Below are 11,249 nucleotides of genomic sequence, written 5' to 3'. Positions count from 1 at the left end.
CTCCACCAAGTCAACCCTCAGCTTGTCCTTAACCTACTGTTAACCAGCACAATTGACAGAGACAGAGACTATTTGCTTAGGCAGTAAGTGATATACGAGTTATTTAGCCAATTTACGATCAAAGTTACGATAACGAGCTTTCTTATGATTAATTTTATGGTTTAAGAATGGTAAGGAGTATCCAGTTTGCCTTGTAGTATCAACTGCTGACTTCTGTAGGATGCAAATGATAAACACGAGTCTGAACAGCCCAGTCTAGAAAGCAGTGGCATGGAGCTGGATGAGTCGTCGGAAGCCGCTCTCCGTGCAGATGATTGTAGGGTTTTATTCAGCATTTAAGCTTTTTTTACGTGTTGACCAAGTACTAATTATTCGTAGTCGATGAAATTTACAATACGCTAGTGGACGAGCAGCCTGAATTAGAGGAGGAGACGCATGGACACTATACTTGGCTAATTGAGAATTGGGACCAGCTTGAGGAGAAAGTTTACAGCCCCATATTTACTATTGGTGAAACCAACTGGCGGATTTTGCTCTTTCCAAAGGGCTGCAACCAAGGAGAGTACACATCCGTCTTTCTTGAGTACCTTGCCCCTGCTAAGGTTGCTATGATTGAACAAGCCGAAGCTGAAAAGAAACGTTTTGGCTCCACTAAAATCGACCCTGAAAATTATGTAGACGAAACATACGCCCTGTGTGCGCAATTCGCTCTTATATTATCCAACGCGGATGATCCTACGGTGCTTCAGTTGAATACGTCGCATCACCGTTTCCGTACGGAAGTAAAAGATTGGGGCTTCACAAGATTCATTGATCTGCGAAAGTTGACACAGCCTTCAGCAGCGTACGCCCGTCCGTTCTTAGAGAATAATCGCATTTGCGTTTCTGCCTGCATTCGTGTCATGCAGGATCCTACTGGTGTTTTGTGGCACTCTTTCGTTAACTATAACTCCAAAAAGGAAACAGGTTTTGTTGGTTTAAAGAACCAGGGGGCCACTTGTTACATGAATTCCCTGTTACAGTCTCTATACTTTACCAATGTTTTTCGACGCACCGTCTTTACGATCCCCACGCAAAACGACTCGCCCACTGATAGTGTGGCATATGCCCTCCAACGGTGTTTCTATAATCTGCAACATGAGAGCGAGCCCGTGAGCACTACGGAGTTGACACAATCTTTTGGATGGAATTCTTTTGACTCGTTTATGCAACACGATGTGCAAGAATTTAATCGTGTGCTGCAAGACAATTTGGAAAAGAAGATGAAAGGTACTCCCGTAGATTCTGCACTCAACGATATTTTTGTCGGAAAAATCAAAAGCTATATCAAGTGTATTGATGTGGATTATGAATCTTCTAGAGTTGAAGACTTTTGGGACGTTCAGCTGAATGTTAAAGGCATGAAGAACTTGGAAGAATCTTTCCGTGATGCCATTCAAGTGGAGACGCTGACTGGTGACAACAAATATTATGCAGAAGGTCATGGATTACAGGATGCCCACAAGGGAATGTTATTTGAGTCTTTCCCTGATGTCTTACAATTGCAATTAAAACGGTTTGATTATGATATGATGCGCGACATGATGGTTAAGATAAATGACCGACATGAATTCCCGTTAGAAATTGACTTGGAGCCCTATCTTTCTGAGTCCGCCGATAAATCCGAGTCTCACGTCTATGCTTTACATGGTGTCCTTGTTCATGGCGGTGATTTGCACGGTGGTCATTACTACGCTTTGATTAAACCAACTGCGGACAGCGGCTGGTTTAAATTTGATGATGATCGTGTAACAAGAGCTACACTGAAAGAGGTCTTGGAAGATAACTTTGGTGGTGAAGCTAAGGTTCGTCACAAAAACTATATCGGAAACCCGTTCAAACGGTTCATGAATGCCTACATGCTTGTCTATTTCCGCAAAAGTAGACTGGAGAAAATTCTTGCTCCAATTACGGATGAAGATGTACCTGCTCATGTCAGCGAGGGGGTAAAAGAAGAGAGAAAGCGTCTTGAACAAAAAGCACGTGAACGTGAGCAACAACATTTATATCGCCGTTTGTTCGCTTTATCGTCTGATTCCTTTCGAGCTAATCATGGTTTTGACGTTGTTGACTTTAGTGACCCTGCTGGTTTAGACGAACACAAAGTTGTCCCAACTAAGATTCCCAAGACGGCGACAGTACATGACTTGAAGGTCCATTTGGCAGAATTATTTGAACGCGATCCTTCTCGTATCCGTTTATGGATCATGAACACAAGACAAAATCGTACTGTGCGGCCCGATATTCTGCTTGAAGATGAGTCGGAAAATGTTGAAAAATTACGTGAAATCCATCTTCACAAGCAAATGGATCTTCGTATATATGTAGAGGACATTGATACAACAAATGAGGATAAGTCCGAAGTTGAATCTAATGAAGAAGAATCCGAATCAGAAAAGGAGGAATGCTTGCTGTTCTTGAAGTACTTTGACCGAGAAAAACAAATGATTTCAGGAATTTCAACCTGCGTTGTGGATCGAACAGCAGAAATTTCAATCTTAAATTCAAAGGTTAAGAAATTAATGGATTGGCCTGACGACACTCGAATTAACTTCTATGAAGAGGTTAAGAAGTCCATGGTCGAAAAACTTTCGCCGGAGCTTTCTTTTGAAACAGCGGATATACAAGACGGAGACATTATCTGTTTTGAAATTGCTGACGAAGACGAAGACGAAGATGAAGATGAAGACGAAGACCAAGAGCAGGAAACTGAAACTGAAGTTGCTGAAGAAGATGAAGGAAACGATACTCTTGACGTGTCTTCTAAAGCCATTTCGCAGCATTCTTGCAAGAACGCTCTCGAGTACTATGACTTTTTGTCGCATCGGCTGACTGTTACTTTTCTTCCGAAGGATTACGATGAGACAAAATCTCCGGACAATCTGGATGGATGTTTTAAGAAAGTCATCTCAAGTCAGTATACGTACGCCGAGTTGGCCGCTCTTGCTGCTAAAGAACTCAATGTTCGGCCTGAGTATCTACGTTTTACCACGACGAACTATCCTTCGGGAACTCCAAGAGCTGAGATTAAATACTTCCCAGACCTTGTGTTACGTAGTGTGCTGACAAGCGCTGCCATTAACAACCAGTATACCACAATTCTTTATGAAGTTTTAGAAATCCCACTTTCTGAACTGGAATTGAAAACTCATATGACCATTGATTTTCTCTCTGATGGAATAAGCAAGGATGAGCGCCTTCAATTTTATGTAAATCAAGATGGCACTGTCGAAGATATTCTTTCATACGTTGCCGAAAAGCTACTTTTGGATGAAAAGCAAGCTGGGTTACTATGCTTGTACGAGGTTTACAATCACCGTATTTTGAAAGTTCATTCCAATCTTGATAGCATAAGCGACCTCAACGAGTTCTCAACGAAATTTGTCGAAATCCTTCCCGAGGATTACTTTACAGACTCAGAGGGTAATATGACAATTGCCGTTCAACATTTCCACCGCGATGTTGCAAGAGCTCATGGAATTCCTTTCCTCTTTAAGATTTTCAAGGGCGAAAACGTTGCTTCGATAAAGAAACGTCTTCAGGAACGGACTCACCTTCCTTCTGTTTTACTGGCAAAAGCACGGGTTGCTATTCTCCAAGCTAATACGTTGTCCCAACCGTACTACTTGGAGGAGGATGCGGAAATCCCCTTTGACGAACTGGACTCAAGTTTACACGTCCTTGGTTTGGATTATCCGGGACGTTCTACGTACAAGACTTATGGTAACGAGCAGGCCATTCATATGAAATAGGGCGAAAAAGCACTTTGAAAATGATTTATATACTGCTTCTCCGCTTTCGTTATATACGTATACGAGCAGCAGCTGATTCAGTATAATTTTAAGGCGTTACTGTTTCACTGATGTTCGATGTGACACAGCTTTCCTCAGTATACCCATCTATTTAATTCACGAAGTCTCGACTGTTCGTTATGAGCAGATTTTCGTGTTGGTGCTTGCATAGTGCCTTATTGTTTGTAAATCAACCTTTTTCAACACGCATAAACTCCATCACTTGGATGATATTTATATGGCTTGTACAAAAAGACATTTACAGCATTACTGTTTCTATTAGTACTTTCTTTTGTTGTTCATTTAGATAGCCTTTTATGAAGCCGAATAGTTATTCAAACTAGTTTTTCCTTGTAAACCATTGCCACAAGAAGTATCAAAACCAGATATACAATAATCAACGTTTCTGCTCATTTCTATAGCACAAACACATGTACAGATGTACACACAAACTGTGGTATTTTCCAGAATTTTTTTTGTTCACATGCGCCTATAATACTACTATCCCTAAGTTTAATGACCAATTAAGCTAGAAACAGACAATTTGAAGCATTCGCAGAAGAAAATCAATACCTTATAAATACCGCTAAACGGAAATATCTAGCCAAATGGATTTTGTAAACTCTGCAATAAAAGAAAATGATTGGGAAGCAGCTTTAAACGGATTAAATGAACTGCTCAAATCAGACCCAGTTTTGCTGGATGGATACCTCAAGCGGGCTACGGTCTATAATTCCATGCAGAAGCCTTTACGGGCACGCAAGGATGCTGAATGTGCTGTAATTATAGCATTGTACACGAAAAATGGAATGGCCTGCGGAAATGCACAAATACTGAGGGGGTAAGTATTTACGGTACAGTATAGGAAACATTATTTCAATTAACGATTGTAGAATTAGTTACTTTTGTACAGAGGAATACGCAAACGCCGGGCTCTGTTTTCAATGGGCAAAAGAACACATTTATAAAGATAAGGAACTCGAATCTTGGATAGCAAAAACCGAAAAAGAACTAGCGAATGCTACAGAGGAGGAGATGAAGACAGTAACGGTAACGAAACGACCCCAGAACAACGAACTTGAGAATTTGATCAAGGACTTGTCACTTAGTCTTGACAAAAAAGAACAATGTTCAGCAAAAACAACAGCGGTAAAAGCAACAACGTTAGCTCAGAAAGTACGATACGACTGGTCCCAGTCGGATAACTACGTGAGCATAGACATTTATGCCAAAAATGTCGACCCCAGTTCCGTACATTACGAACTCACTTGCAATAATGTAAGTGCTAGAAGAAAGCAAGTACTCGTTTGAGTTAATACTAACTTACAAACAGCTTTCCCTAAACTTTGCACTACCTGACAACAGTGTATACACCCTTACGCTAGAACCACTGTACGATGAGATTGCAACGGAAGATTCAACCTTAGACATTCGCAGGACCAAAATAGAGATCAGTTTGAAGAAACGAAATGGATGTATAAAATGGGAGGCGTTACAACAAAAAGATAATCATTCCAATATCCAGAGAGTGCACTCTTCCGTATCAACAACTCCATCCTCAGCTACTGCAACTTCACATAAACAAAATAAAAAAAACTGGGATAATCTGGTAGCAGAATTGGAAGAGGATGAACCGCAAGCATCGGGAGAAGCCGCCCTTAACAATTTATTTCAACAAATCTATCATGATGCCGACGATGACACACGCCGTGCGATGATGAAAAGCTTTGTTGAAAGCAATGGTACTGCACTCTCAACGAACTGGAACGATGTAGGTACGCGAAAGTTTGAAACGAAGCCTCCGAAAGGAGTTGAACCGAAGAAATGGTAGCACGTATTTCAGAGAATAAATACATATTGAACAAGAACGGGACAGCATATGTGGCAATGCTTTTCAGAAATTAATGTCGGTAAATTTCAGTAACATAGCCAAAGACAATAATAAAGGAATCAAATATGAAGGCCAAAAAAGAGCTGCAAAATAAAAATGAACTAGCAAAAAACATGATAACAGAGAATGTGGAGAATGAGGGAACGATGAATAAAATATAAACCGAAAGATGTTTGTGAATCGCTTTTACGCGAAATCATGAAGGGTTATGTTCAAATGGCGAGCAGTATCAATGACATAAAGAGGTTTAATTGCTTGACATTTCACCAGATGAGCAAAAAAGACTGTGTTTGAAAAAAATCAAACGAATAAAAACAAAGATAACACCAGTAAACGCAATTCTTCAATACAGACCTATAACGAAAAACTTTGATTTACTTCTTCGGACTTTGGAAAGGATTGTCAGGGACGGACTTGGTTGATTTGGTAGTTGCCGTTCTGTCCAAAGAGTGAGCAGAAGCGAAGGAGTAATTCGATTTAGTATCCATGTCCTTTTCGGAGGCATCTAAACTTCTCCGATCAGAAACAGATGAGGCGAGTGAGTTTGAGCTGGATTCTAAAGCAGCAGTAGGAGAAATGAGGGTTCGGCCAGGGATAGGAGCAAGTGGTCTTCCCTCTAAAGATTGTGCAGCACCATATGAAATTGAACGTCGAGAAGGAGCTCTTGGTTTAGCAAAATCATTATAAAAGCTGGCAGAGGTCACAGAAGAGAATGAAAAGTTTCGAGAAACACGAGGAAAATCTGTGGCAGCTGGAGCAGGAATAGCTGGGATTTCGGAGGTATTGGATAACAAAAGACTGCTGAAACGGCAATCACTGAACCGCCTATCCGGGGGCATAGACCGGTGTGTCCGTAAAATAGAATTTCGTAATGATTGGGGAGCCCATGGAGGTAAAGTTTCCTGAACCTGAATACCGCCGCGATATCCAACTTTCGGCTCGTTGGTAGCATCCCGCAAAACGGCAAGCCGTGACTTTTCTTCTTCTAACTGTTTCTCAAATTCACGTTGTTCAGCCAAATACTTCTTCCGTTTGTAGCAACGTATTGCGTATAAAATAATAAAAGGAAGAATTACTGCTGCAACACCACCAATAACAGAACCAACGACGATTCCAACTGTATGGTTTGGCCTGGTTGGAGTAGAAGCGGGAGCAGCGGGTGAGGAAGTGGAAGCCACAGGAGCTGTCGATGAAACGGTAGAAGGAGCAGGTGAGGTTGTAAAAGGCTGTGTAGAGAAAGCGGAAACTATCTGGGAAGAGGATGTCGTCGGTGTTGGTTCATTCTGTGAAGAAGATGTTGTCGTAGGTGCTGGAGCACTGTAGGTATAAAGAAATTGGGAAGTAGAGGTGATTGTAACATACTCAACTCCGTTTGTGTCTGTGTCACCAGGATCTGGGGCATCAGCAATGCTTGTATAAATGTCTGTGACTGTAGCCGCATCCAAGTTCCCACGAACATGAAGAGTAATGAAGCTGCTCAATGAGCTATTGGCGGGAGAAGGAGCCACATGACGGTGAAGTCGGGCTGAACACCGATGCGGGTTTGTGTTTGTTGGGACAGCTACATCTTCCAAAGAAAAGGAAGTTGAGGACATTTGGGGCCTGTGTGACAAAGCGTCTTTTTTCTTTTTTCAGAGAGAAGCGTGAAATGAACTGCTAAAAGGATAAAAAGTGAGCCCAATTCATAGATGGAAAACGAATTCTCCAACAAATTGTTTTAGCAATGAAAAGACTGTATGTAGGAAATCCACTGTGAGTCAACAAAGGAGCGTCTAGGCAAGATTGCAATAAAATCGAAAAGTTTTTGCTGAAACAAAGTAGAGATGAAGAATACGAGACCAATAATAGGAGAAAACGGTTCTATAGTCGTTCAATTAAGTACCGAAGCAAAAGAGCAGATATAGGTAAAATCCAAGCCTTAGAACAAAATCGTGGGATCGAGTCGTTTAAGCAAGACTAGAGTTTCAATAACAAAGCAGTAATAATAGTTTCAATAAGTGAAGCAGTTTTAATTCCGAGTTGAGTAATTCACTTTACGAAACGACATCTATGCTTATTAGCGAAAAGCAGGCCCCGAAAAAAATTCGTACCCAACACTACTCCAAGAAGTTTAGCTCAGCAAAAGTATTAGTAGTGTAACACAGAGGGCCTTAATTGGAGCTAATTTCTTAGGTTTACCCGGCGATTGAGCTGTGTGGTGCTGGCTGCAGCTAAGCACTTGTTGTTGGTTCGGAAAAGAAACTAGATCTTAGGTTGCGACATAACGGCTTCGTAAGAAACACGTATTTGTGCTCCGCGATATAATATAGCTTAAAAGCACGGATGATATATATAGGAGCGTTAGAGAATGTTTGTTGAACATTAACTACAGATAACTGATTGAAATTGTAACTAAGCATATTAGCAGCTGTAGAAGAAATAGTTTATAGAAGACATGTTCAACAACAGCTGACTACTCTTACAATCCTCAAGTGTAATTAATGACGAGAGCTTATGAAACAATAAAGAAACACGCAAAACGCGAACAATAAACAAAAGAAAATGACGAGTTTTAAGAAAAAAAGATAGAAGCAGAACTAGCTGCAACGAGTTGGTTTTTCCGCAGAAATAGAATGCTCATAAGCTGAACATTCATAACACAGGACACTTACTAAACTGTGTTATTCGTCCGTTCTTGTGAATTCAAGCCAACGGGACTTGGTCGGGCCAGCACGCTATCAAATCCAAGCTTTCCCTTCTTGGCGTTTTGTTTAAAACGGGACACACTGTAGTCTTCCACATAATTTGCAAGACGTTTTAAGGAAACAAGGGCTTGTATTGTGGCTTGTTGTTGAAAGACAGTCGTTTCTTCCAGTTCAGGATGCTTTTTATAAGTCACAGTTTCGACCACATTCAAATATTCATTGAATGTCAGGTTGGTGGACTTGATGATGAACGTTTGAGTCGCCAGATCAACTTTGCTGGTTTCTAGAAAATATGTTTCGGTAATATTACCCGTGATTTTTCGAATCCAACGAGGAATCGATTGCCGGCACGTTATTAGTCGTTCTGTATATAGGGTCTGTGTACCTTCTATCACAAATTGTTTTAGAGTATCAATTGCGTATACCTGAGTAGCCCACTCGTTAGGGTATTTTTGCCAATGTGCAGCAGACACATGTGAAAATGGATAATTAAACAGATGACAATTCTCAAAGAACTTCATTATTGTCACTAACGGAAATGCCGTCAAAATTGTCTTGTTAACAGTTTTTTTTTTTTTTTTCTTTAACCAAGTCGAAGCAAAAAATAGGTATTTTTTATATATAGTTGCATGAGTAACAAGCGTAATTGGCGAAAAGGAAGTGTTTTTGGATGATTCCGTTCAGAGAACGCCAAAAGTTGGCTTGTGTTCCGGCTAGGTGAGTTCGCATGGGAGCTGGTCAATGACTGGTTCCAACTTTACCAACTGTTACAGCAAGAATTGGAGTAATATAGATAACTTCAACACCGAATTACTCTGAGTAATTCGGTAGTTGAGTCACAAATAGTTCCAGTCTTGTTGGATTTTTTTTTTGGCTCGTTCCGGAATGTCAGAATCAACAGTTTTGCGTATACGGAACGAGTGGAGGACGAAGAATCTGAAAAATAAAGAAGCATTTACTGAAAAAAAAAGAATGTTTCAGTTTTACAGAAAAAGGTATTCCATCTTAGGTTCATCCCACAATAATATATATCTCGATAATGAAGTCATCGAGAAAGAACTTTTAAGTTGCAGAATTTTTTGAAGCAACTGTAACTTTTATATCAACAGTACTGTCGTCTTTTAGGTCATTTACTCAGGAAAGCAAGCCTTGAGCTTTAAGATCATTGTACACCTTTTCAGACATAACGTTACCCTCGTCGTCCTCCATTTCATTGATAGCAGAAATGTCGATATCATTCTTCCGAGATTTTTGTTTGATTTTTTGCCAAACTGAATAGTTAGTAATTGTTCGTAACAGCAATATATTTGTTAACATACGCTGGACGGCCTCGTCAATTGATGTAACCTGATTGAGTAAAGGGGAGGCGGTAATGCCAAGACACTTGAGTCCATAGATATGCCGTTGTTCAAAAAAGTGTTTATCAAATGCCTTTCGACCCAAATACACATAGTTGCCGCAAATCTCACAAGGGAATTCTTTGCCTAAACCGTGAAGTTTCCAAAGCCAATAAGGTATAGGTTTTCCATCCCAACCAAGAGGAAGCTTCAAAGGATTGTAAATCTTTTCCTCGTTTTCTTCGTCACTCTCTTCTGCTGTTGTACCTGGCTGCGACTGTGCAGACTCCGAAGGTTCATATTTGCTTCGTTCTGCGGCCTCGATTTCGGCCAAACGCTCAGAAGCTGTCAATGTTTGGCGACGCACAACATTGTCACGAGTATCTTGACGAATTCCATCCATACGTTCCAAAATACGCTTTATAAGAAATTCTAACCGCGATATATTTGAATATTTTGACGATTTTGATGACAAATTACTTTGCGATTGCTCAGCAGTAGCATTGGTCGATGCTTTTTTGTGCTTCTTACTGTTTAGATGTGCATCATAAACAGATTGTTTGGAGTAATACTTCTGGCAAAACGGACAAAATATGCCCTTCCCAGTTGCACTGTTTTCAGATGAAGATTTGCTTAACAACCCATTTTCCCAGGCCGCTTCAAATTCAGCGGTGCATACGGAAATAAATTTATCAACATTTTCAAGTTGGTGTGTACGTCGGTAAAAGGAGTCAAGATATTCGCACAAATGTTCCAAATAGTTTTCGTACTGTTGGGTTTTACTAGCCTTAGGGATGTCGTCAAATGCATCCATTTTTGATATGTAATCAAGATATGACAAGCGTGGTACTTGCTTCAAGTTAATGTAGTCTTCGTAACATTCATTCAAGTCGAAAAAGCGTCCATACATCTCCTCCCCTCGAAACATAGTATCGACTTCTAAAAATGTACGTTAGAGAAATAACAATAGAAGAACAGAAGTATCGCACGACGTTCTTAGAATGAGCAACATACCTGAATAATTTTCGTCCAAAGGCTTCAGTGCATACAGTTTCCGTAGGTCTTCTACAGGATAATCTGGGTGCCGTTGATGAAAGTCTCGTACGGAGTTTAACTGCTCATAGAAGTTAGACAGCTCATTGTCGGCGTTGATACTGTCAATTTCTTTTTGTAACAAACTAGCTCTCGTTAATTCGAAATTCATACGCATGAATCAAAACAGTCTGGATCAGGAATCACGTACTCTTTTCCAGAATCATAAAAAGAGAGAATTTTCCTACTCGTATTGCTGACTTGGTCCAGCAATTTAGCACACTGGAAATTTAATTTGACCTGATCTTTGAGGGTACGCGGTTTTACAACTCTTCTATCGACAATTGCTTGTTGTAATCGCTCAAGCTCTTCAAGTGCATATCTCTGTGCTTCCAAAACTCCCTCAGACATATTTTATAGCACGTTCTGTAAGAGTTTCTTTCTTTTTGTAGTTTTTGGTTAAGGCGTTGATCAA

At 40.4% G+C, this 11,249-nt stretch overlaps 5 protein-coding genes across 5 annotated transcripts; 2 read left to right on the top strand and 3 right to left on the bottom strand.

Annotated features, from left to right (window-relative positions):
• On the top strand, window positions 1-4,289 carry SJAG_00573 (ubiquitin carboxyl-terminal hydrolase). Its single transcript, XM_002171814.2, has 3 exons — window positions 1-170; window positions 220-316; window positions 379-4,289. Exons 1-3 carry the CDS (start codon window positions 168-170, stop codon window positions 3,789-3,791), a joined length of 3,513 nt encoding a protein of 1,170 aa, XP_002171850.1. The 5' UTR covers window positions 1-167; the 3' UTR covers window positions 3,792-4,289.
• On the top strand, window positions 4,229-5,835 carry SJAG_00574 (SGT1-like protein Git7). Its single transcript, XM_002171815.2, has 3 exons — window positions 4,229-4,671; window positions 4,724-5,108; window positions 5,164-5,835. The coding sequence occupies exons 1-3, from the start codon at window positions 4,439-4,441 to the stop codon at window positions 5,659-5,661; spliced, it is 1,116 nt and encodes a 371-aa protein (XP_002171851.2). The 5' UTR covers window positions 4,229-4,438; the 3' UTR covers window positions 5,662-5,835.
• SJAG_00575 (hypothetical protein) lies at window positions 4,718-8,044 on the bottom strand. Its single transcript, XM_002171816.2, has 2 exons — window positions 7,812-8,044; window positions 4,718-7,768 (listed from the first exon to the last, which is right to left on the bottom strand). Exon 2 carries the CDS (start codon window positions 7,314-7,316, stop codon window positions 6,096-6,098), a length of 1,221 nt encoding a protein of 406 aa, XP_002171852.1. The 5' UTR covers window positions 7,317-7,768; window positions 7,812-8,044; the 3' UTR covers window positions 4,718-6,095.
• A 327-nt stretch (window positions 8,045-8,371) lies between these two features.
• On the bottom strand, window positions 8,372-8,926 carry SJAG_00576 (intermembrane space protein sorting protein; the record flags this gene model as incomplete). Its single annotated transcript, XM_002171817.1, has 1 exon — window positions 8,372-8,926. One exon carries the CDS (start codon window positions 8,924-8,926, stop codon window positions 8,372-8,374), a length of 555 nt encoding a protein of 184 aa, XP_002171853.1.
• A 613-nt stretch (window positions 8,927-9,539) lies between these two features.
• SJAG_00577 (U2 snRNP-associated protein sap61) lies at window positions 9,540-11,185 on the bottom strand (the record flags this gene model as incomplete). Its single annotated transcript, XM_002171818.1, has 3 exons — window positions 9,540-10,681; window positions 10,757-10,896; window positions 10,986-11,185. 3 exons carry the CDS (start codon window positions 11,183-11,185, stop codon window positions 9,540-9,542), a joined length of 1,482 nt encoding a protein of 493 aa, XP_002171854.1.
• Between the last annotated feature and the right edge of the window lie 64 nt (window positions 11,186-11,249).

The sequence above is a fragment of the Schizosaccharomyces japonicus genome, assembly GCF_000149845.2.
Source record: "Schizosaccharomyces japonicus yFS275 unplaced genomic scaffold supercont5.1, whole genome shotgun sequence".
Lineage (NCBI taxonomy): Eukaryota > Fungi > Ascomycota > Schizosaccharomycetes > Schizosaccharomycetales > Schizosaccharomycetaceae > Schizosaccharomyces > Schizosaccharomyces japonicus.
The sequence above is the reverse complement of the archived record's forward strand: the minus strand, read 5'-3'. Positions and strand labels throughout refer to the sequence as shown.

What these genes read in the sequence shown, in the direction of transcription:
- SJAG_00573 (XM_002171814.2), top strand. An exon ending in CGCTCTCCGTGCAGATGATT is followed by an intron (nt 317 to 378) that starts GTAGGGTTTTAT and finishes AATTATTCGTAG; the next exon opens with TCGATGAAATTTACAATACG.
- SJAG_00574 (XM_002171815.2), top strand. Translation starts at nt 4,439, where the DNA reads ATGGATTTTGTAAACTCTGCAATAAAAGAAAATGATTGGGAAGCAGCT. An exon ending in AATGCACAAATACTGAGGGG is followed by an intron (nt 4,672 to 4,723) that starts GTAAGTATTTAC and finishes TAACGATTGTAG; the next exon opens with AATTAGTTACTTTTGTACAG. An exon ending in ACGAACTCACTTGCAATAAT is followed by an intron (nt 5,109 to 5,163) that starts GTAAGTGCTAGA and finishes ACTTACAAACAG; the next exon opens with CTTTCCCTAAACTTTGCACT.
- SJAG_00575 (XM_002171816.2), bottom strand. Translation starts at nt 7,316, where the DNA reads ATGTCCTCAACTTCCTTTTCTTTGGAAGATGTAGCTGTCCCAACAAAC.